The 26,381-nt window shown below is 39.5% G+C and overlaps 1 protein-coding gene across 1 annotated transcript in view; it reads left to right on the top strand.

Annotated features, from left to right (window-relative positions):
- Nucleotides 1–19,206, top strand: part of kcnh5a (potassium voltage-gated channel, subfamily H (eag-related), member 5a) — a 107,919-nt gene extending 88,713 nt beyond the window's left edge. The window contains exon 12 of the mRNA XM_072682728.1: nt 14,671–19,206. Within this exon, the coding sequence (XP_072538829.1) occupies nt 14,671–15,912 (1,242 nt within the window). The 3' untranslated portion in view covers nt 15,913–19,206. The remainder of the gene's footprint in view (nt 1–14,670) is intronic.
- The last annotated feature ends 7,175 nt before the right edge of the window (nt 19,207–26,381 follow it).

Here is a 26,381-nt window from a genome sequence, read left to right as displayed (position 1 = left end):
TCGGACCTGTGGTAGAGGACTGTACAAAGACCACAAATTGATCATTGTAGAAAATGTTGTAGACTGTATCTAAGCTCCAAAATGTACCAACACTTCCTGTTTAAAGCATTTAAAAGCCACTGAAAAGTTAAGAAATAATATTGCATATAATACTGCTGAGACATGGTCTTATGATGGTCCATTTCCATTAACGGAAGGAGTAGAGGGTAGATGATAAATTGTACAGCAGCCCTGGGGCACATGAGTGTACATGTAGCATATGGGAAGGAATGACTGATATTTTGCTAGTTATAAGAAGGAAAAGGGCATTGAACCACTGCTTTTGCATAAGCTTGTTGTTAATTTAATCCATAAGTTAAAAATAGACACGTTCTCCTTCTTTGAGGTCTTGATTCGAGACCTCATTGAGGCTGCAAATGCGAAGGGGAAGCAGAATCCTGCCCCCCTGCTAAATGTCTCTTACTAGATTTACAATACCTCCACTGGAAGCTATCCACTTCCTCGCCAATAAGCTGAACAAAGCAACTTCATCATTCAGGCCATTACTGAGAGGGAGAAGACAGAGAATTGCTCCTTCAGCAGCAAGGGAAAGACTTGGATTGGAGAAGTACGCACATCTGCAAAACTAACACCAAAAAAAAGGACAGCGAATAGATGCTCATCGTGTCTCTGCCCAAAAAATGTCTAAGTGGATAGTTGGTCGGGCTTGATGAATATGCATTACAGTAAACCTTTATGAACCTGTAGTGAGCACATCTGAGAGTGGCTAAAATGTTGATGCTGGAAAATGCTACATACAGCAAGTACGGAAACAACCTGCAGAACAATTGAGAGGTATGAATAGCAAATATCCCTGTTGCATCACATTAGATCTGAAACTTGTAGCTTCTCTTTAGCGTAGGCTACGAAGAGAGAGAATGTCCACAGCTATCTGAAAAGAGGAGGCTGAACTGTTGTAGCGGTCATGTCAGCAGAGCACAAAGCTTGTGCATGAAGGATAGCGTTTGGTGGTTTTGCTGAAGCCAGCTGACACATTTTCTCCATTTCTGTTTGGTAAATAATGAATTGGGCAGATGAGAGCTGAGAGGACTAAAAGGAGACCCATTTCTCCCTCGCTTTAAGTCCCTAGAGTTTCCAGAGGGCAGAGCCTCTGTTATACGCTGTTCCTGTACAAATGTCTTCTACAGCTTGAGGAAGGATTACAATGATTAAAAAAAGCAAAATACCAAATAGCAATTGTCAACGAGTCCATTTTTGTGACATGGACGCTATGTCCTGACCCAAAAATTGAAAGAACTGAAGAACTGAAAATGAATTGAGAGTTCATGTTTCTACACATTACTTCATTCTGCAGCAAAGAAACGTTCCTCAGAACAAGGAACAGGGCTCTAAAATGGAATATCATTTAAAGACAACTTTCTTGACTTGACTGAGCTTTCGTTTCTATAAATCCATTTATCATGAAATGTTCACAAAAAATGTTCAAAAGAAATATAAATAGAGATAGAGATTTGTTATTAAAACAATTGTAATCTATCAAAAATATTGGATATAATTGGTAGCAATAATAAAGAAGTAATGTTACTGTACCAACCAGTTAGGAGCCATGTCCAACCCTTCCATCCATAGTACAGTATTTACAATGCTGTTTTTGCAGCAAAAACTGATCTAGGATTCGAATTCCTGCAGTCGTGATCCATGTGTGCAGGGAAGTTTACTTTGGCCTTGTCTGAGTAGAGGTTAAGTGGACTGTGTGGTGGAGTGCAGGCAGGATAAGCTGTAAGGTCAGAGTCTGGAGGGAATACAGCTGCTTGGCTGCTGCACTGGCTAGCTGGAGACAATGTGTCACATATTCTTCTTAACATGTCAGCTGAACAAAAATAAAAAAAGATACACAAAGCCCTTGATTTTCTTGATACAGTAGAGCAGCATAAATAAATTTGAACGAACCCTTGAAAAGGCATATTATTTGTTCTACTTATTATTTGTAGTACCATATGCTGTGGCAGCCATTTAAAATGGGTTTAATGGTTTTAATGACCATTCAGAGATTGGAAGAATTGCATGTCATTCCTTTGATATGTATTTTTTTAAAGGTGCCTGAAGAGTCTACTGAAGTGTTTATAGCATATGGGTGTGTTTGGTTGGTTTTATCTCTTTCAGTGTGTGTGTGTGGGGGGGGACTGTTAAGCACTAGTCTGATGTCTTTGAACTTCCACACTGATCCACACATTCATTATTTTTCATTTGGGAATGTGAGTGATGATCTGATATTTAGTGATAAACAGTGTTGTTATGAAACTGCCGGACTTTATTGTATTTATATTATATTATTCTAGCTACTATAGTATTGCGGAAGACCAGTAAACATACTGACAACAATTCGGTTACTCAGGGGTAGGTGCTCACCTGCATACTTACCTGGTCTCTAGCAGGTATGCATGTATTTACTGTAGCAAGTTGGAAGAACAATTATGCAAACTTAAATTATGTAATTATTAATCATACCTGCCTGTACATACAAAGTGGTGCAACAAAATATTCAATATTTGCATGCCTGCAGATACTACATCAGGGTTTCCCAACCTTTTGCAGGAACCACTTGTGGCCCTCATAGCTGACCACAAAACTATTGTGAGCCACTTTAAGATTGAATCTACTTTGGCAACAAAATGAACAACAAAAATGTATGATTTTTTCAGGATGGATGAATTTCATGCAATCTGTAAGAGAAACCTTTTACTGAAAACATTAAAAGAACACACTAGCTGTGCCAGTTTTGCAGACTAATCACTTCACCTAAATATAATGTTTTTTTTTAATTATCACATCAATATATTTCCAAAAATATTTGGTCAAAATTCTATATGTAATAAGGGGAAAAGTGTGGTTAAAACATAAACATTTTTGTCTAATTTCCCCCTAGCAGAACAACTATTGCCCTTTGCATATTTTGAAGATAAGCTACTGTGTATGTGTACTGAAATATTACTTGTGACTTCTACTTATTTACCTAAATATTTTCTTCATCATCACTGTCAGGAAAAACACTTTTGACATTTGAATATGACAATTGATCCTTACATTATATCAAACTATCATAGTAAATACACGAATAGAAATGCTCCAAATTGACTTTTACTGAAAGTTAGCTAGGGTTTTCCCTCTCCTGTAAAGTTACGAGGAGATATGAGATTTTGGAGGTTTTGGATTGACAATATTTATATATACATATAGCTTCTTATTGTACTATAATATAAAGTGCAATCACAGTAATTTATCATAATATCTATATTATAATGCACTTACAATCATAAATGTGGCTATATTCTGACTAGCTGTTGTTTAAACCTTGTCTATTCCAGAAGCATCCTTTCAGATTTCTCGTCAGAGCCTGCCAGGCAGTACTGTAGGTAGAGACAGGACTGATTACTCCAGCCTTTTGGCTCCCACACCAAAGTCCAAGCCAGTCATTGATCTCCAACCAAAGCACTCTAATTTATGCTATTTAAATAGCATCATCTTCACTGAGGTACTGAGGCCGTCTCTGAGGCAGTGACTCATAGAATGACCCTTCCTGTGATGTTCTTAAATGTGGAAGAATGGTTGTGTGAAAGTGATTGAGACTATAATAGATCTCTCTGTGATCGCTAGCAGTGGGCACTAATCTGATGATTGGCTCACTACGCAGCAGGAAGATGCTGAATGGGGGTCTAGCTGAGCCGCTGACGCTACAGTGTGAGGATGGAGTATGGGTCTTGTCTCTGGCAGCACACCAAGCCTCGCTCAGCTGAAGCGGCTGCGAGAGGAAGTGGGCGGGAGGTGAGACAGGGCTAAGGGACGGGCGAGGGAAAGATAAATGCCTGCCAAATTTCATTAATCGAACACTTTCAGATTTTGCTGATAGGAGGAATGGCGAGCGTGCTTCATCCTAAGCTATATCCTTCTCTCATTTTTCCGTTTCTGCTTTCCAGAATGTTCAGTGGGTTCAATTCTGGTTCAACCCATGCTAAAAAGAAATGTTCAGAATGAGAACATGGACAACTCTAATAATAGTTGCAAATAAGTGCAAAACAGAGGATGGAGGACTTTGATCATTGGATGAAGATGGCTGTATGGGACTTTTTTGAATTACAAATTTAAAAGGTTTTACCTCACAGAACCTCACAGAGATTAACAGTATTCATGATAAAAAAAAATAATTTCAAATACAGACAACCCATTTTGTCCACTTTTACTGCATTGTAAATTACACATAGATCTTCTGAATCCTAAATGGAAATTAACCAAATAACCTAACCAAATAAGTATGAATTTATACATTAACAACAGTACATAAAATGTTGGGATGCCAATGGGTTTAATATAATATTTTAAGACCCGCTTATTGTTAGAACCGTCTGTTGATAGTCTGGTTCTGGTTCGACCTCTGTACTAGAGCTGTACAAGCCCTCCGTCCTTCCCGATCCTACAGCCAGCTGGGGGAACTCAAAGAATGACAGAGACAGGTCTGTACTCAAATCATTTCCCGTTTATTGGTCAGAAAGGCAGAGTATATATACATTGAAAAGAAAAGAGGCACACATAGTCATTACGTAATCATGTGATAGGAAAATAGATATAATAGATAATAGATAATATGTTCTGAGCCCCAAGGATGGTCATGACATCTTGGGTCGACGAGTCTAAACAACAGATAAACTGGAAGCATGTTCATCCACTAAGACTGTCACTAAAAGTTATGGCCAGATCATATGAAGCACAAGCTACCGCCTACGTGTCATACAGGCCTAAATCCCATGTCTATCCCACAATCATGAGTATGCACTGACACTGATTCTAACACTTATACATGTAGAATGTAAAAAAATCATGTTTTGTAAATTGACTTCTAGTACCCCTGATTGCCATTAAAATGTACAAGTATTTATCCAGTGTTTAGAGACACACTAGTTAATTTAAAGTATTCCAATGGATTAATATGTTCTGTATCTGAAAGTCCAGGGGAAGATGATCTCTTTACAGGGACAGATACAGGGTTATGCTATGTTTTCAGGGAAGGCCTTATAATATCAAGGGCTACCTTGTGTCCATGTTCAGACAAGCTGGTTTAATTCTTCAGAATGATGTTCTGTGTTCAGTGGTACTGAATGAAGCACCATTTCTAGCACCTTTATTTTTAAGTGTGCATTAGAGTCAAGATAGGGACCTATTTCTCTTAAAGAAAGTTTTTTTTAGTTAAATAAATCCCAGAGAAAATTAGTTTGATGGAAGTTTCCTATAACGCTCTGCAGGGTGTGAGTCACTGTGCTTTCATTTTTCTTCACCTCAGTCTGGCTTTGTGTCATCGCGCCGTTTCAGTTCTGTGAGCTAGAACATAGGAGCCACCTCAGGTGTGCTGAATTTCCCCTTAATTACAATGAAATGTTAACTGCTTTTGGAAAATGGCAAAGCTTAGAAAACTTTGGAAAAGTTAGACTTTGCATGGGACAAATGGCATTTAATTTAATTGACAGTGGCCAAATTCTTAAAACAACCATATGCTACATTTTAAACATGAACCTGAAAGAAAAATAAAATACAAAGTTATTATTTTTTTATTTATTATGTAGTACACACATACTTAATAAATACATAGTTTTTTCTCTGCCAAAAATAGACATAATAAATAAATGCAATCTCTTTTTATCTCTAGAAAAAAATGTAAAGATGCCATAGAACACAGTTGTATATATATATATAGTAAGTATGTGACTTTGGTATGAGTGGAAAAAAAACTGTGAAGTGGTTTTGCAGCCTATTTACAATCCTATTATTTACAGCCTTATTTACAATTTACTGTAAGAGCATAGCATAGCCTATCTAGCATTTTATTTTTATTATTAGAATTATTATTCGTAAATATTCCTTACCAGTGTCATTCCAGATAGTGATGCTGTGTTTTAGGGATTTTCTTGATGTACAGTCAACACTGTGAGCAAGTTGCTAGCTAGCAAAGCACTTGCAGTTTGGTCTGGCAGTGTTAGCTTTTAGCCTTTCCCAGCTCTCCCCCAGCCATCCTATGCCTGGTCACACTCTCCTTGTGCCCATTGTTACATGGAGCGTGCACTCTCCTCATTACCATTAGCCTGGCTCTCCTTCCACCTGACTTGTGGATACCTGCAGTGGCACTTCCTGGTTGCTAGCATTTGCTTAGTCTTGCTTCCATATTCTCATGAAGTAGCTGTTACATTTAGCCCCAAAAGGCTTTTATTTATGGACTGGAAGCATGAGTCAAGTTGATGAAACAGATTTGGTTTTGTTTTGTTTAGGTTATGCCAAATTTTGAAAGAGGAGAAAACATTTGGTATTAATGGTTTGTCACTTTCATGAACTCTCATTATTCAGCAATGTCATTCCTAGGCACCGTTAAGACACATTTACCAGTGATAAATCAACACTTACAGTTCTCACTGTGATGATTTAAGACAAAATTACCTGGCAAAATTACTGTGCCCACATGTAAATGACCTCTGATCATATCGGCTGTAATTATTATTTTATTATTACTTATTGCTTTAGAATCAATGGGCAAGACTAAATGGCTTATATACTTAGATGCTACTTCACACTTTTTTATTTCTAAAGTAAGCAACCTTTGGCTTTGCATAATATGGGGTATTTAAGCTGCAGTGTACTTATGTGTCACCTTTTTAGCCAAGAGATTTAAAAGTCTGGCCTGGATAAATCCTAACGAAAGCATTTTCAAATATCTAAAATGAGTAATATTAATTCTTCCAGGTTTCATCAATAACTGGAGATTAGTGTAAGACTGAAAATGATTTGATGAAACAGAAAATATGGTAGAGCAGACGCATGAAATGAGTTTGACGATGGAAGAAAAATGGATTTGGTGTGAAGATCCTCTTTTCTCATAATCTCTTCCATCCCCTGGGGTGAGGTAGGGCAGAGGAGCTGTCGCAGTCCCCACTGTCCGTCACTCCGTCACTGTCTGAGCATGTCACTTTTCTTCTTTCTCTTGTCGTGGGTGATGAATGTGTCATCTTATTCTCTCTGTGGATTCCGCTGTGTAAGACAACCCTGTTAATCTGAAGAAGATGCTGGAGCTTGTGTTTATACCTGTTTATACCTTTGAGAAAAGGATAAAATTAGAGACAGCCATTGTGCTGGGCTGTTCCTCTGTCATCACTTACCCAGATGGCTGACACGCGATCATTACGGGATTACAGCATCTTACTAAAAAAGTCTGCCTCTCCTAGAAATGCCTCAAAAAAGTTGAGAGCCATCAACTACACTTAACCACATGGTTTAACTTTGTGACTTTGAGACTTTATGGTCTTGGAGATCTTCATAAGATTTCACTTCTATTAAACAGAAATGCACTATACAGACAAAATATCATGCTGTGGTGATTATGATATACCTTGCCACGAACACATGCTTATTCAGTGTCCTCTCCAAAAACAAGGTTAGTAATAGAGAGTCTTGTCCTCCTATGTTGAAGTAAGAGCTTCTACTCTTCCATGAAGACTTTAAACCAGATATGGGAACAGTAATGTGAGGATTGTATTGTATTCAGCCGCAAAAGAATTTGGGAGATACTGATGTTGGATGATTAGTTCTGGATCACAAATAGCATCCTAACTTCAGGTATTCAGTGAAGCTCCATCACTCCCAATAATGCAAGTTCCACTCCTCTCCAGACCCATGCTGGGTTTACTTTATACCCCATTTAATTGGCAGTTGGCAGAAAATACAAGCTGTGTGTGCAGTGGGTGCACCGTAAACTGAATGAAGCCATTAGAAGAGATGTGTCTGCAAACATTGGGACATAAAGTGTATCAAAAACATGATGAGATAAATCTCTGATGGGATGTGGCTGAAGATTGCCTTTCACATTCACTCAATTATCTGAATACTGCAATTCCACCAAAAGATACCTGTGATTGGTGATGATGCTCACAATATAATCAAAGCAAAATCTAAACTGACCGCTCTCAACAATGTACGCCACATTGCGTGCATTAAATAAGAGTCTCAGATGTGAGTATACCACAGGGGACTCAGATGTTGACTGTTCACTCTGTGCTGTATATCATCTTAAGATGAAACATTAATTGTGATCCAGCTGTTTCTTTCCACTGCAATAGTGAATAGGTTAACACAGTTCACAGACAGTGGAAGGAGCACTGAAGAGGAAACACTGTACTAAAAATAGGACCACTGTTTCTGTGGGACTGCATCTTTAAATTGAGCTGCTGTCCAAAAAATGTATTTCACAGTTCTGACTTTTCATACATATAAATGCAGATATTCTGTCTGTCTTTTTAGAATAACGTCTTCGAGTGGAATGCATTGCACATTATGCACCTAGCCTACCTTCTTAGAATGGTGCACACAGTGTCACCTCACAGGAAACTAATGTCTGCCTCTAAGTGTCATCCAGGCCGTAATGGGGCATTTACGGGCAGGAAACTACAGACCTTGGCGAATGTTAAGTCAGACCCCTCCATTAGGAATAAAGTGAAGTGGAATGAGCTGAGAACACTCTTTATAGGCTCGCCATATTCACCTCTTCTGAATCATTCATGTTGCCTCTTTCCCCTCTGGAGCTACATTGTCCTGTTTTTTTGACTTGTGCATATGCTCTACTTCTTTCGTCTCAGTAGGTGCTGTGTTGCCCCTAGTGAACTATGTGGCTGCTGGTCATGTATGCACAGGCGTGTGTGCGTGCACATGCTCTTTATTTACCGATTCATCAAACGTTAAGTGAACCGTGGTTGACTTCAGTGTATTTCAGAGGGTGCCATGTTCAGAGCTTTTTTTTTTTTGTCTTTATTTCTCTGAGCAGAAGTACAGTACATGCCTCTCAGTGCGCTGGATTTCTCAGTTGTGGTTCCAGCTGATTGATTGAGAAGATTGCTTTTGCCATTATCCCTGCAGCTTCGGGCTGGGAGCGGGCCGGAGCTGTTTGTGTGGTTGACCATGTTGCATCACCACCGCCAGTCTGCCTGTGTGTTTTTTGGAAATGTAGTCTTTGCATGGCTTGCTTGATTCTTTCAGGGCTTTTTTTTCTCAGGCACAGGTGGGTTTAACACAAGATTCGATTTTCAGGCAGTTGAATCATCTTGATGCTGGAAGCAGTCAGCTAAATATTTTTAATTGGGATGTCTGAAGGAAAAAGCACATACTAAAGAGTTTACCCAAATGTACATTCTGTACAATTCACGTATGGACAACATAGTCTGTAAGATTTTCTTAATATTTCCCAGTAGAAGGAAGTATCTGATGGGGAAAAAGGCCAACAGTATTAGGTTTGTTGAATTTGAATAGGGACACAGTGATAAGGGCTGTTCTGAGAAATTACGCTGATATTGATACATAAACACACATAAATATTGAAGTAGTGCAACCAAGTGGTGCTACTAATGATGGCAAGTACCTTGATAGATCATAGTATGGCCCTCCATCTCCTCTTTTTACTCAACCTGGGCATCTGTTAGCTGTAGCATAATTGGTACTTAGTGATTTCCTGTCGCATTTAACTGTTCGATTATAGGAAGGTGTGGCAACTGGAATCGAGTAAACTGGGGGGATCTACCTATATCTACCTGGATTGACACTAAGGAGAAATATAAAGTTCCTTTCTATAGGCATAGAAATGCAGTCATTTAAATGAAATGCTGATAGTTTAGCACAATAGTCAAGCATTACCTGAACATTCTGTTCTTCAAGTGTACAATAACTACATCATTGAATATTGTTTTGAATTACTGGTCAAATATTATTCAGTCAGAGATCTGTCTGCTGTCAATAGTATTATTTTAAAGAAATTATCCTAATAAGCTGATACTAATATGATTCCAATATTACGTTAAAGTGCTGTCAGTAAAACATGTTTGGATAATGTAACCTATCATTTCACAATTGAGCACATCACTTGTTCAGCAAAGCGATTTTTGGAATGGCATTTTACTTGATTTCAATGCATTTTCAGCAGATAATTTGATATCATTCTGTCTGACTGGAATGTGCAGCATCTTAATGATGAGCTAATAAAACGTGCAGCATGCTTGTCCAATTATCCCCTGGATGCAGTGCATATTTGTTGAAGGAAAGATATATCGGCTCTTGGTGGCAAAATGAAGAAATAATGCCTGCTTCAGAAAGTGCACTGAAAAATAAGATTCTCATTTCAAAGTTCCTCTGCATGCCTAGAGATCATTACAAATCCTTAATTGTCTGGTTTGTCGCATTTAATCAGTTTCCTCCAGTAGAGCAGTGCAGGCTGTTGACACTATGCTTTCTTTCTTTTTGTGACTAGACAGGCTGGGCACTGCAGTAATTGCTATAATCCTGTAAGATCAATAAGGAGGAATAATTCATTAACGTATGGTAGAGGCTCAAGAGTCCTGTTTCTATTCAGTTGTGAGTCACAGTCACACTGCAAAGCTCAATGACTGTTATTATGCTCTGTTACATCAGTTTTCAAATATGATGGTGGCGCACATGATTATTTATTCCATTTTAGTGTGTTAATTAAGCATATTTTCACTCTCTGACAAACACACACAAGTACACACACACACACACACAGTGCAGTACTGCAATTCACACATTTAAAAGCAGCTTTAATCTGCATTTCATATCTGTTCATTATCATTAACAAATACGTGGATATGTGGATATGTTAGTTGTAATTGATTCAAACAGCGCAAGGCCCTGCTGGAGAGAGGGAAGCCGAGGGATGGAGTGAGTGGTAAAAATGCTAATAGATTTTAGACATCTGCACAGATGCAGGCTGCCAGTTTGAATTGTGCTGCTAAATCGGTCCGCATGAATAATAGATGGTTTTTATTTGTGCTCTAGAGGTAAAGATTAGGCCCCATAAATCCTGCATGAATAGGCTTTGGCAGGCTACACTTGTGCTGGACCCCTAATGGAATCCTAATTCTAAACTTGTAATAAAGATGAGGGAAGATGTAAAATGGGCGTTTTCTCAAAATCAGTGTCATTATGGGTTTGAGGAGGGAGGCCAAGAAGATGCTACTGCCTCAGTCAGAAAAATCCTTCCCCTTGTAAAAATCCTTTATTCCACCCCTTTGGACTGATTTCAAGATAGCAGCTAAGATATATGTTTTTTGTATGTATATATGTAATGCTTAATTAATGCTTAATTAATGCTTAATTAATACTTATATTGCCACAAGCCTAGAATGGGACAAAAAGCGAGTTGCAGTATAACAATATGAAGCCTGTCGGTTAAGGATTTGGTCTCTTAAGAGAACTGAGTGCACATTTTATCTAGAGTTCAGTATTTCACCTGTGCTTCCAGAATGAGAATTGGGATTGTGTCTGGTGATTGTGCTGCTCAGAACACTGGAAGTGTCCCAGTGTTCAGTTGTGTCTGTTGAATCAGTCACACAGACCCTCTACAGTTGACACCCTGGAATGCGGGAATGTTAGTGTTGTGTTCTGCATTGACATGGAGCACACAGTAAAGGAAGGAGTGGGCCAGAGACTGGTGTAATCCTTACCTTACCTGAGTGGCACTATTGGTAAAGCAAGGGGAAGCAAGGAGTGTTAGAGATTTTGCATTTGACTTACGTTAGGTAATGTCAGGCTCCTGCTAATGGCTCTGCACAAGGATGATCTGGCTATAAATACCTGTGGAGTGTGCAACGGAATTCATAGAATGAAACTTGCCAGTGGTCCCTGTCCTTCAGTTTAGTCTTTTGGCCACAATTCTGAGGATAACGTCTTAATGGACATTTTAGACCTGTATAACCGTACGCTTCCACGCTACCTGCAAATTCAGCTACTTCCTTCACAATATGGCTTTTGGCCAAATTGTGAAGGAATTGACCAAAATTCAGTCACTCCTTTTTTGCCAATCGTTAACATCTCATTTGCGACCCTTTTTCCACACATCCAACCAGACATGCACTGCACTGTACTTCCTCTTCTTAATCTATGAATCACATCACACACCACACAGGTATTTATAACCCGACCATCCCCGTGAAACGCCATCTGCATGAAACAAGCAAGGTGACAAATATTTTGTATAAGGAGTTAATTTTCTCTCTGTAGAGCTCATTGTCTTAGTAAAAACAATGAACTGTTACTGTCTAGAAAATCTAATCCCATTATGAGATGAGAGATAATTAGCAAATAAGTATAGCAAATAAGTATTTTCACCCCCACCCCCTTGAGAACATCTAATATACAACAGTATAGTATTCCAGTTCCACACCAGACTGCACAGCCCTTCTGTGAGGAATACATATAGTTTGTCTTTTGTTTTATGTATCTGTGTCAAAAACAGTGTGTCTGGAAACATTTCAATAAGAATAGAATTTAAAATCTAATTACCAAAATGTTCATTACTGTGTGTTTTTTTTTTTTCCATGATAAATACTTAACTGAGCCTGGACTTCATGGTTAAAACCTTTTGTATGCTAAACCAAAAACCTGTGTTATTATTTTTTTATCTTGAACTAGATAGAAGAATTAGAAGAATTGCGGACTACTATTTGCATTTTTATTTACAACAAAAGTTCTGGGAAGCTTCTCAGACTCTAATTGCTGTAGGAAAATAATCCATTATTTTCTTGCAGCAATTAGTGTCTCTGAGGCTCCTCATTGAGTTATTCTCTAATTCCATTGTCTCTGGATCTTTTCCAGAACCTCATCTTTATATCCCTCCTCATCTTTATAATCTTCTACTTTCCTTCTGATCTCTCACTTAACCTCCTTTTTATCTTGCTCTCTCTTTGTCATTCCCATCTCGCTGGATCCGTACTAAGTGCTTCTTAAATAATCGGAAGCGGCAGAGTGGGACTGGATTCATTATTTACCAGGGTCCTCCTGGGATATGGGAAGTGACACGCGACCGCAGCACTGTAGGGTGCCGAAAGACCGCACAGGGATAACGAAGAGTCACATGACACGCTCGGCTCTATTTTTACCACCACAGACCGCTGCTTGCCCTGAGGAGATGACGTTTTTAAAGTCAGCACAGTTGCTCTGATGTTATCTCACAAGGCACATGATAGTGATTTTTAGAAAACGAGTGAGCCGGTGGAGATTTTGTCCTCATTCACTCATTTTTTTTTTCTTCTTCTTTTCTATTCTTTTTTCCCAATGTTGGTTGTGGACACAGGTGAAGTACACTGTGTGTCACATATACTGCTTAGTACACATCTTGCTTTTCAAAAATGCATTCAATTAAATACAAATGATTGACTTATAACATATACATATTCGTATAAAATGATATATAATGATATAAAAAAATAGCTGATGCATGTCAGCAAAGCATTTTTGTGGTTGTTTATTCTTACTAAATACAGAAATGTAAAAAGGATTTTAGCGTGTTTCCTGAGAAGGAGAAGGGAAGTAAAAACAACAACCGTACACCCTCAAACTGCAGATGGTCCTTAAATAGTAAGATAGGAAACCTTGTTAAAAGTAACAAGCTGTGCGCCCGGTGTCTTCTATAGTATGTCAGACTGGGCCATGTAGTCCTCTTCAGGGCATCCCGCGAGGCCCCGGCGGCTAATTAGGGCTGTCTAATTAACAACGTATGCAATCAAAGCTTCCGTCCTGAGTGTAGCCACAGCTGGAGGGAGGTGAGGTAAAGGAGATGAGGGCGGTGGTCTGGGTCTGAGGGATGCACTGGACTTGCCAGAGGCTGCTACTCTTTCTCTGACCTCAGAGAGTCTAATGCTTGGAGGCTGCTTATTTACTGAAGGAGAGAGTGTTGCTCGTTAGCTATCGGCAGTTTAAGCACTTAAAAGTTTGACGGCACTGCCTGTTGTGGTTTGCGAGCGTAAACCGCATTTCCATTTGGCAGAACTCCAGGCCTGTTTGCTGCAGCTCAATACTTAGCCCCCTCCGAAAGCCTGTCTGATCTCACAGCATTTCCCTCCCGTCTTCTAAAGTGCCACTTGACCCCAGCACTCTGCCTAAGCATGCACATAAACAATAAATCTTTAACAATGGCAACGGCTGCATGACTTCAGGGGGGTTCTCTGTGACTGATAAATAACTGTGTACCAGAACGATTCTCATAAAAATCACTGGGGAGTTTTCAGTGCATCAATGAATCAATAAATGGGTTGTTATTTGAATACATACAATAGCTGTAGCAAGTTAGAACATACAGGGCGAGTGTTCTTTCCGTGATGACATGACTGAGGATGGACCAGAATGAACCTGCTCCACTCAACTGGGCTCTCCAATCTCTTATGAGCTTTAATGGCTCAATATGAGTCATATTTAACTATAGCACGTCTTAATTAGCCACCTGTGTCCTCACGCTCCTGCTAAGGAGGTCATAAGTGGAGGAAAAGATCCACCGTTGATGACAGAGTAAGGCCGGTCTTCATTACAAATATTTTCCCTTCATCTTTGGTAGGCTGTAATAGGTTTTCTGCACCATTGGCTTTCACTTGGTCAGTGGCTAATTTAACCTCCTCAGTATCTTCAGAATTTAGTTGTTTTGTAAAATACGCAGGAATAAATTAATTGGAGGCACTGAATCTCTGAATAATCTGTGTGTAAAATAAAAAACGCCACAACACCCACAGCAATTGCGGGTATTTGCCATGAACATATGTGCGCAAATAGTCAGTGCTCACTTTTTAACTTATCCTTTTTTTACAGATTGTCTTTCGCAAAATTGCTGATGTGAAGAAGGAGGAAGAGGAAAGGAGACATCAAAAGAACGAGGTGACGCTCTCCATTCCTGTGGACCATCCGGTCCGCAAACTCTTCCAGAAGTTCAAGCAGCAGAAGGAGATGAGAACGCAAGGGTCCCTGCAGACAGACTTGGAGAGGAACCAGTTCCAGGTGGAGCACCAGCTCCAACCGCTGTCACACCAGCAACACCATCATCATCATCATCAGCCCCAGTACCAGGTGCACCACACACTCCAACATCAGCATGGACCCCCTATGCAAAATGGGGCCCCTGTTTCAGGCAGTATCGGTGGGAATGGTGGCCCCAGCGTTGTGACTGTCTCACAGATAACCCCTGTACAGAGCTCTCTGGCCTATATTCAAAGAGAGGACTCTGGTCAGAGGGATGGCCATGAGGCCTTGGAACTGAAGCCAAGCCTGAGCGTAGGGGGACAGAATTGCCTAAAGGTCACCAGTCCGGTCCGTCCCAGGGCAGCTGGATGTGGGCGGGGCTGGATGCGTCTCAGGAACACAGGGACTGGAGCTTCCCTCGCTCCTCCATCCGATCCCGTCCGGCAGCAGAAAGAGGAGGAGTGGGGAGATGTATCCCAGTCCCTGGAGCTGCTCTCAGAGGATGGCAAGAACCGGGAGGCTGAGGGGGGAGTTCCCAGAGGAGCAGGAGGGTCAGACAGCAATGGCAGTGGCAATGGCAATGCCAACGAAGGTGGGGAAGGAGCAGATGAAAAGAGTGCCCTACACAAGACTGATTCTTGTGACAGTGGTATCACCAAAAGTGACTTGCGCATCGACAGGGCAGGTGATGCTCGCAGCCCCATGGAACGTAGTCCAATGGAGCGGAGCCCATTTGATCGTAGCCCGTTTGAGCGGAACCCGTTTGAGCGAAGTCCCTTCGAGCAGCCCAGCCCTGGAGCAGGGGTCCTGCCTCCACGAGGTCTTCCAATCCAACCTGTTCCAGAGCCGGCCCTCCTACAGAACAGCTTGCAGGAGGCCAAGATGGAGCTGAAGGGGGACATCCAGACGCTGAGCGGTCGTCTGTCTGTGCTGGAAGCCCAGGTGGGTGAGATCTTGAGACTGCTCTCAGAGAAGAGCAGACCCAGCCCACCTCCACAGACTTCAACGCCCAAAACCAAACTCAAATGCCAGGACATCTTCACCGTCTCGAGGCCTGTTACCCCAGAAGCAGAAAGAGATGATGGACCCTTTTGAATTAAGAGAGAATGTTTATTTATAGGATATAAGTTGGTGGGTTTATTTATTACAGCTCTCCTTCTCACTTGGCAATGGATAAGGAAACTGTTGAAGGAGGAAAGAACAGTTTCTCTTGTAAATAGATGCATGTCCAGCTGGAATCTGGCCTGCCAATGAAGTCTACTCTAAGAATACTGGTTGCTTGTATAATTATGCAGTCGACTGCATGCAAAATGATTTACAGAGACACTTTTTTTTTATATTGGCCCCAGGCGCTGGACTATCTCTTTACTGACTGATATTTCAGGGCATTTATCTTTAAGAACAGATGCACTGTGCCCTGCACACAGGAGCTCTGTCGCTGTAATGAAGGCTTGGTTTAGTACTTTGATGACGTTGCTTGAACAAAGCACTTCTGTAGACTGACTTAGCTAAGGGTGAATTTAGTCTCTTTACACCCTTTTCCCAACACATATCCTGATGTCTCTTTAGTATTAAAATGTTTTCAACACCCTTCAAATCACAGCATGGGGATTTTAAAGAGAGTCCATTGTTTATCCTCTAATACAAGAGCAGGATATATGTAGCTTCAACCCTTTTGTTTTTCTCAATGTCCTTTTTCCCACATGAAGCAATATTTTCATGGTCAATTTACCATTAAAAATTTGACAAGGTGGATTCTGGTGACTATTGGGTGGGAGGGTAAAATGCTTTGGAATGTTATGAGTGCATGCTGGATTGGTTTGAATGTGGATTGGCATGATAGGAATAGGAAGCATTCATTTACCTCATATCACTTATACAAATCAACATGCCCAACTTGTAGTAGGGGCTGCATTTTGGAGAAATTTCATGGCAGTCTTAGATGCATGAACATAGCCACGTCAGTCTTAGAACAAGCATGAACAGTATTTTTTTTCTGCATGATTTCAACCGAGTTAGGATCGATTATTATACACATGACTGATGGATGCATATTTTAACATTTCAGCTGCAAATAGTTTGAGCAAAACCTCATATTTGTGTTGGGTGAAGTTACAGCTTCAGAACATTGTCATATTTACATTCTTCAGATGCCCAGCAAGGCACCGGAGAGGGTTTGTTATGGTATAATAACTCAACCTCTAATGCTCTTTCTGTGCACAGTCTATTCTTGCTCTCCAATGTCCTTAAAAACAGTTAAACAGTCTCCAGCTTATATGGTGCTTACCCAAAGGCCTTGGAAAAAAAACAACGCTTCATAATGTACATGGATGTTGGGATGTGTAAGTCTTACATGGCATCATTTTAGCTCAGTTAACTCCTGCATAGTCAACCCCACCCCCCTTCAGAAGAACAAATTTAGCATTTCAGTTCAAAATAAAGAAATGCATATACCCTCAAGCACATTATTACTTGATACAATTATCTAATTAGCCAATCATTTTTGCTCACACAGATGGTAGGGTCAGAATTTGGCCTTTGTCCACAGTCTTTGTCCATATTTCAGGCTGGTAGAAGTGGTGTAATGGTAGGTCTTGGCATACGTTGGGCTGTTAAGACCAACAATCATTGCTTGAATGCCTCAGACTATTTGAATATTGTGCATCCCTTCATCCCTTCATGGCCACTCTTCACTCATCTTCCAGTGACTACTTCCAGCATGATAGTACAACATGCCACAAAGTAAAAGCTGTCTGAATCACTGGTTTCAGGAACATGACAATAAGTGTTCTTTGGTGGCCTTCCTAGTCACAGGGTCAGAATCTAACAGAAAGTGTTTGGTATGTGGTAGAATAGGATGTTCTCAGTATGAAAGTATGGAAGGCCCTGCCAAGTATTAGTATAGTTTTCCCTAATAAAGTGCTTAGTGTATATATTAAACAATAAAAAACAACAACAAATAAACAGTTATTCCCAATGCAGCACTGCACTTCTTAAATGTTATGGGTGTTGAAATTGCTGATGTTGCAAATTGTCAGCAGAGGGGAGCTAAACCTTAAACCATGAATACTAAATCCATGAAAATATCCATTCCTCAGTTTTTTTCAGTGTATCTATTTTTCCCTTTATTTTTTTCTTCTTTTCCCTTGGAGCAAATGAACCTGTTAAATGAGCAAGCAAATATGTCTGGCCTTAATAATGACAAGCAATAATCTTCCAGTTGAGATTTGGGGATGAATTTTCTCAGATTGCATAAGTAAATGACTATTTAACACTACATCAAAGTGAAACTTTGTCTGAACTCAGATAACTGGCTTGTTAAACTTAGTAGGCTCACTGACATCATTCAGAGGTTCTGCTCTTTGTGCACCATTCTCCAAGTTTCAGTTTAGTGAAGCATCAACAGTGTGTTCTTACAGTTGCTATATATTTAAAATATGATTACTTGAGACAAGGGTACAGTATGTGTGAATAATGATTATGATTTCCTTTGCGTCACATGTTTCTTATTACCTAAACAATAATCATATTACTTTCCCAAAGCACTATCTGTAACTGGTTAATAATCTACAAAGGATAATGGTGTCCAGAGTGGACTTCTGCCTTCAGGTACAAGAGAAAAATGCTAAATTAGCATCAGTGCATTCTATTTGATCCTTTTACTCTTGTGCAATCTATCTGGGTCTGTTGTTCCCTCTATAGAAGCCAACAGAGCGAAGCACAGAGACATGTATATTAATTATGACTCCACACACATCCAGATAACAGATGCTAAATGCCCTAAAATTGTAACAGAAAGATGTTCATCTGCATAAGCCAGTGGAACTAATTCACTGTGGAATGGACCTCAGTGTTCCAGAGAAGGAGTAGAGTTTGTGAAAGCCAGCTAGGGTCTTACCCTGCCAGCCGTCACCAGTCTACCAATGGGAAAGGATTGGAGAATGTGTTTGTTTCCCTGATGCACACTGGAGCTGTACACAAAGCCGTCATGGCCCAGGGAGACTCCAGGCATTTGACTGCATGCTGCATTTTTGACCTGTACAAAACTTGATGCTAATGAGAATGATGTTTGCCTGCCAAAGCAGCGTTTTGCTGTAACTTTCATGCACACACACATACAAGATGCTCAGGGGCCTGGGCCAGAGATATGGAAGACTTTCCAGTGCTGGCAAGAGTTGTAAATGCAGTAGGTTCTAATGCTATACCAACAGGAGTTGGCAAATGTGGCAGTAATGCTTTACTTATTACAATAATGTAATACATTTAGATATATTGTCCAAAATCAAACCAAAAAAAAAACAAATCCCCAAAAAACTTTTGTTTTTTGAACATAGCTGCATTCCTTTATATTTTGTAAATATTTTATGAGTGGACCAACCCAAATACTCCAAAATTACTTGAAATGAATTCTCTTATTATTTATTCTCTTATAATTAATTATCATTAATTTACATTAAAAGTTCACAATGTTTTGCCTTCTACTGTAAAGTTACCATTTTGACAATGGAACGATGTATCTAAAACAGGAAGCATTACCATATGCCAACATACCCATATACTCAATCACATTAAAAAGATACTTTAGTGTTTTTCAACTTAATCCCCATTTGCCAAACATGTAGCATATTGTCAATTACCACAGGCAACCATTTTCCTGTATAAGAACATGAAACCCTTCAACTTGAAACACACGTTTAATAGAAGCCAATTAGGCATGTGCTCATTGGCTTCTTTTGGACACAGTTTTCCATTCTTTTGCAATGTACATGGAAAAAGATGATTGACTATGGAAATCAACTACAAATGTGACAGCTATTAGTATTATGTTGAAAAATGCTGGAGTGTTCCTTTAATGCACTGGCTAGCCCTATTGCTGGGTACAGCACTCAGTTATTGCAAATGTTGTAAAAGGCTTTTTTTTTTTTGGCTACAAGACTCTGCCCAGGCCCTTCCTCTTGGATGGAGTGACCACTGCGTTTATTAACCTCTTTTTCACTGTACATGAGACTTTTTATCAGAGTGTATAAAGATATTCTGAAAATGTTGGCGGGGTTGGGCGGGTTGGGACAAAGTGTTTATTTTTACCACACTGGCATGAATAAAATCATACTTTGTTATATACAGTGTACTACACTGGTGTTCAAAATAAATATATTAATTGTGCTAAATTTGTGCTGCGGGTGTTCATTGATTATGGTTCTTTAATACTTTGGTTTCTGTCATACTTTGGTACGTGTACTTTATTTAACAGCAGGTTAAATAAAGTACAAACAGATTTTTAAAAGATCTTCCAACTAATTCAGGCAGAGGAGCTCCTTATTATCTCAGGTCCTAATCTGCACAGTCAGAACCAGAAGAGTAATTAATTCTTAAGCCCTTGGTTGTCTTATTGAAGCATCACAATCAAGGCATACTGACCCACATTGGATTAAAAATATGAAATCTATATTTATCACAGATCCTTGAGGGTTCTGACACCTGTTTCCTTGACGACTGAGTGCGTACATAGTCTGGTAGGCCCTGTTGTCTCCATGGAAATCTCCTGGCCTGGCTAAGTTAGTGACCCAAGGGCTTTTGACTTGGGGCAGAGGGTTTATAATCAGCTGCCTGATGACTCACTGTGACCGGACAGCGAGTGTGCAATTTCATGCCGCCTCCCCTAATGCTCTCTGCTAATATGAGCAAGGGTTGTAGAAATGATTATAGTTCTGTGCTTCTTTACCATGTGTCATGGTCATTGAGTATGACTGTCCTTGCCTATTTGTGTAATCAGAAATTGCTGTAGAAGTCACATTACATTTAGTGCTGTGGGGACAGTACTGTAAAATTTTCTATCATGCTGCATTAGCTCAAAGAGAAACCCAACCAGTGTAGGTGGACATTGGATCTGTCCACTCGGGCCCCGAGAGACTGCTTGTTAAAATGATGCCAGTTTCTTCGCACATCTACATGTCACCAAATGACAGTCATGGAGCAATGAGGTTGTTGAGGAGCAATACCATGATGCAGTCACCAAAATATTTGACATAATCCTTCTCCCTTACAGTAGGGAAAGAAAGCAATAATGCATCAAAGTTTTTGAATGTTACAATTACATTTCATCATGTAGAAAACACTTGCTTGATTACCCCAAAACTGGCAAGCACTGTAGCTAAGCCCATAGCACAACCACTCGCAGGCTTTTTATTACATTTCTAAGATGTCTTGAACATGAAAAGTTTGTTCAAAAGTTGCATGCTGTTCCCTGTCTTCCCATGTCTTCCCTGGAGGGCTTTGGTGATAGATAGTGATTCAACAGTCCTATTTAAAGGTGCCCTAAAATGTCAAACTGTATTTAATGAGAGATCAGTGCGTGGAAGTGACATACCGTGAACCTCAAACGTTGTCTTCTTCTTCAAAAGAAAATTTGTCATAACCTAAACAGGGCCAATTCCAAAACCCTCAAGCTGTCTTAGATCATTTTATACACTTAGCCCATGAGTAATAGCCTTAATAGCCTTAGTCAAACCTGGCGAAATGGTAAAATGTGCTGGTGACTTCTGGAGAATATAGTGTTGTTGATGCTAGAGAGCAGCACATCACCACCAGACACCAGAAAAAGCAAAAGAAACTTGCTAGGCTAAAAGCTAATGATAGCAGACTGGTTCCTACCTTCTCTTCTCTCCAAATGTCCACTCCCTTGAGAACAAGGTCAGCTCACCACTAAACTGGACCTAAATACGTATCAAGAGGGAAAGAACCAGCTTATTTTTTGTCCAGTAAGACACAAGAAAGCCGAACCTAGGAAGCAAGTGGACGCAAGACTAAAAACTAACTCTGCTACGGTCTCTTCATCCAGCTAACTTCACACTGAGCTGCGAGGACACAACAAAAGGACAGGAGTACTGTTTTGTACTGTCTTTTGGGTAACACTACAATACTGTTTCATAGTTAATAGGTACCTATGCAGGGACTTAGCAGGATGTAATGAATAGTGGAATAAATCAGTATAATTAACTACCAATTACTGAGTAATTACTCAATTACTGCTGAATATTACATATCTCCTGGAGGACTACGTACTTACTTGCTAAAACATCTGGACAGTTCAGAGTAGTAACTAGTTGCTACTAGACTAACCAAACTCACACAATAATGCATAACAGTGTCATGTTACAGCATGTTTTTTTGTATTGTACCATTAAGAAAATTTAACAAAATATCATAGAAAAGATTAGATGGCTTTTGATGAAATGGAGGACATTATTAATCCTTGTATAGAAAAAAGTTAAATATGTTAGCTTGGTTGACTGGAATACACATGATCCCAGTACTCATGTTGTAAATATGTAGCTTTTAAAAGCTTTGCTAGAATCCTGTTAACAAAATGGTGTGAAGTACTCTACCAAAACCTTGTATTAGCTGTGATCGAATGAAAAAAGATAAATGGTCGAAACATCAGGTCCACCCCCATTTTATGGAAAGAATATATTGCACATTGAATATCTGAAAATATCTGGAGATGTTTAGAAGATGGGTAACTAACAATGCCCTGGATCAGACTTAAGGGCTTATAACTGATTCACAACAGGTGAAAGACTATGTCTTTAAGATCCAACACAATATTCCAAAAAGAGCTCAGTTCAGACTATGAATTATGCTTGGGCTTACCTTTTCTGACTGACTGGAAGTACTTGTCTTCACCCCGCCTGTGATGACGGCTATCCCACTTCAATTTGTTCTGCCATTCTTTCCACTACCTTGCTACAGTTTTGGGAAAGCACATGAAGAACTTTGGGGTTTAAGAACTTGCTCCAAATGCTCTTCAGGCAGGATGGAAAGCTTACCTTGGCGTGCCTAGAGTGTTACATGAATTCGCATAAAGGGATGAAGATCCAAAAAGAGGGATTGAAAAGCTTAGTCTTCTGTACGACATGGTCCGTTTCTGCCCTGGACAAATGATTGCTTTAAGCAAATAAAATAATCTCTAGAGTGATCAGTACAGCTGTTTTTAACTTGGATAGCTCAGATTGTTGCTGATGTTTCATCAGTAAAAAGAGAAAACTCTTTAACTAGGGCTATGCATAGCTGAGAGGAACTGTTTCAAACAGTCAATGGTTGGGACTCGATGAATCGATATTAGCTTAACTTTCTCTCACTGAGTTGCATAGGGCAGGTCAGGGAGGCTACACTCAACTTTCCTGAGGTAGTCTTTAACGTTGTAGTCTGCCCTTGAGGGGTCAAACTGTCCTTGGCTAAAGCCTGTAACTGTTTCAGTCAAGAAGCAGGTTTGCCTGTTCACTGTTAAAAGAAAGATCTAGGTCTTCACTGCTTCTGTGAGATGGAGATGACAGTGAGCCTATGCACCTTTTGAGGTGAGATATGCTTGCATTTCTCTTTGAAGAACAAACAGGGGCATTGTCATCATTTTGCCAGCAGATTTGCTGAGGAGTGGAACTTCATTTCATTCACATTTACATTTATGGCATTTAGCTGACACTCTTATCCAGAGCAACTTACAAGGTTACTCGTATTACAGAGGTGGGCCAATGTAGTGTTAGGAGTCTTGCCCAATGACTCTTATTGGTCTAGCGCTGCATAGTCACCCAGACCAGGAATTGAACCCTAGTCTCGCACATGGTGTGGTAGATCACTGGCAGACTGGTGTAATCTGTTGCACCACACCAACCACTGAACTATGCTCATTCAAGCAAGGACTGTTTGCTACTTTGCCTAGTGGAATGTTCCTGGTCTGGGCATCCTGCATCCTGATTATGGCAAGAAGAAAAGTGTTGGAGTAAAGAAGCAGAACCTAGGGTTGAATAACTGGAATCTTCTTCAAAGCAAGAGGATGTAGAGGATGCAGTGTCAGTTTCTGAAGCTGAAGAGTAAGTGGTATCATGAGAATACTCTGATGAAGGGCAGGTGATCTTACTGTAGTGGAGTTTCCTTAGGGAAGTCCCGTAGAGGCTTACCTATGGTAACTATTAATACAGAACATTTTTTCATCACAACACATTGGCCTTGGTCTCACAGTTCACCTCTAAATGATCCATCGTCAGACAATTTATCCTCCTTAAATGTGACCATTGGGGATGAGAAAGCTCAGATTGGTCTGAAGATGGACATGCAGGGTCAGGGAGATATGCCGGACAACATATCCGAAGCCTGAACCTTAATCCTTTGTCAGACAAATTATTGGACATTTCTCAATGAAAAACTCCCCCCGAGAAAAAGTCTAGGCCAGAGTCACCATATGGGTGCAACATATGTGATTTTGGCGATTTAGAGGTGGATGCTTTAGTAATATGGGCCATCTTGGTAATGTTTTTCCCTAACACAATGCTATTTTGTAGTTATTGATATTTTATTGTCACTATTGGTAACTATGCAGAGACCAAGAAAAAAACGGACGAATAGTGCTGCATAAACACCTAAATCACTAATATTAACTTTCCAAGTATTACTGATTAATTACTCAGTGGGTACACTATGGTCGTTCAGTATTAACTAAACAATAACTACTGAGTCTTACATATCTCCTGGAGAACTACTTACTAATTATGTCTCCTTAATGATAGCTACTCATTAATTTCTGGTCACATCAACATCAACTGCTTAGCTAAATCTCTAACATGAGAGCTAAAGAGCTAAACCAACCAACTCTAACAATTCAATGTCTAAATTATTTTACCAGTGCTAATACAAAAGGCATTCTTAAAGGAAGCAGTGACACCACACGCTGTAAGCAGCAACCTTAAAATAATCATCCTCAGCATCAGCCAAAACATGTTACAATACTACAATATCTAGAAATCTGCTTACCTCCCATTTTAGAAGAGTTGTAGTGTGTTAGTGTTGTTTATTTTAAAACAGTGCTCCCTTGAAGTCCTCCTGACAATATGATCAATCACAGAGATAGCCCACAGAAATATATGACTCACTGTGTTTTCTGCTCTACCTCCTCATTCTTTGGGATTTCTTTTCCCAAATGAATGAATCATTTTGTTAGGTACCATTGTGTTGTTCTTTGGGAGTCTTTTCAGTCAGGTAACTCATCAGTAATGAACAAGATCTTATTGTGCTCTTTATTAGGAGATAAGGATGATCAGAAATAGTATTATAAAGGGAAACACATGAAAACGCATTCTAATAAACAAGGTTATTGTGTTCTTTCCTAGATAACAAAACAGCATTAATTCAAGCATTAAATCTGCTCGTTATGTCACATGTGGAATGTGGAATATACAAACAAAGTAGACACAAAATGCTCTTTTTAAGTCACAATATAAATATTGTAATACTGATTTCTGGTTTCATTTAAGATGATTCAGCACTGATTCAAGTCCAGCTAAACCAACACCTCAAAAATACACCCCCCACACCAAAAAAAAAAAAAAACACCCCACAGTTTAATTCAGTTACATACCTCACTGTATAAGAATATGATACATGTCATAGCAATGATAGCAACAACAATAATTACTATAAAAAGCATTTAAACATTTTAATTGTTGGTCTTAATGGAAAAGCATAGGGGTGAGATTTGATTGTGGAAGGAGATGTGCTGCACCTAGCAAACAAAGAGACCGACAACAAATGAAAAGCATAGAGGACATTAGTTTAATGTATTTGCAGTTTACTATACACTGCTTAACCAGACATAAATATGTAGCATACCTGATATTCACCACCTTCTTGGTACTGCAACTTGCATTTTTAGGCAGTTCTGTCCACACTACCAGTGCTGTGTCTTTGGAGAGCATCTGAAACCACAACATTCAGGCCATTAATCTGCAACAAAATATGGCTTAGTGTTAACATGTAAACCATAACATAGCAACCATTTGCTAAGCCATTTGAGTATTAATATGTTTACATAAATTCTAGACTTCAAATTTAAAATTACTATAACTTGGAGTTTTTATTTTATTACTGGGGTAGTATGCAGTTATAACTCATATATCAATATTTAGGGTGAAACCTGCATCAGCTGCATTAGTTACCACTTTTTTGGTACTGCCTCTTGCATTTGTAGCCAGTACAGTTCAGCACAGAGCTCCCCTATATCATTCCACTCCTCACCCTTATAATCTTCCTAAAATACTAAATATTTGTTTAAATGTTTCAAAGTAATTACTGTTGTTGCTATCATTGTTGTTGTTATTACATTGTTAGATTCTAAGGCTATAATGTATAGTGATTTAACTGAACCAAATGTCTGATGAACAGTAGTGTGTTACCTAGTAGAGTTAGTAGAGTGTTACCTGTTTGTTACAGTGGTAAAACTATATGCTGTGATATGTGGCTTCCGTGATCTGTTGTAGTGCTGCAGAGCTGCCAGTAAAAGCAGAGTGCCTTTCTTTCCCCACAAGTCCTTCATAAAACATAAAATTTGTATATTTTATTGAAGTCACATACTAGTTATACACCAAATCACATTTTCATCAACAACAAATCCTCAACACATACTCAATACCTTCACTTTTAATTTGATTATGGACCATTGTTTTAGTTCTCTCTTATTACCCGGTTTATACAGCTCTGGTAAATACAACATGTTCTGTAACAACAGCTGTTGCTCA

This window comes from Salminus brasiliensis, chromosome 1 (assembly GCF_030463535.1).
Source record: "Salminus brasiliensis chromosome 1, fSalBra1.hap2, whole genome shotgun sequence".
Lineage (NCBI taxonomy): Eukaryota > Metazoa > Chordata > Actinopteri > Characiformes > Bryconidae > Salminus > Salminus brasiliensis.
The sequence above is the reverse complement of the archived record's forward strand: the minus strand, read 5'-3'. Positions and strand labels throughout refer to the sequence as shown.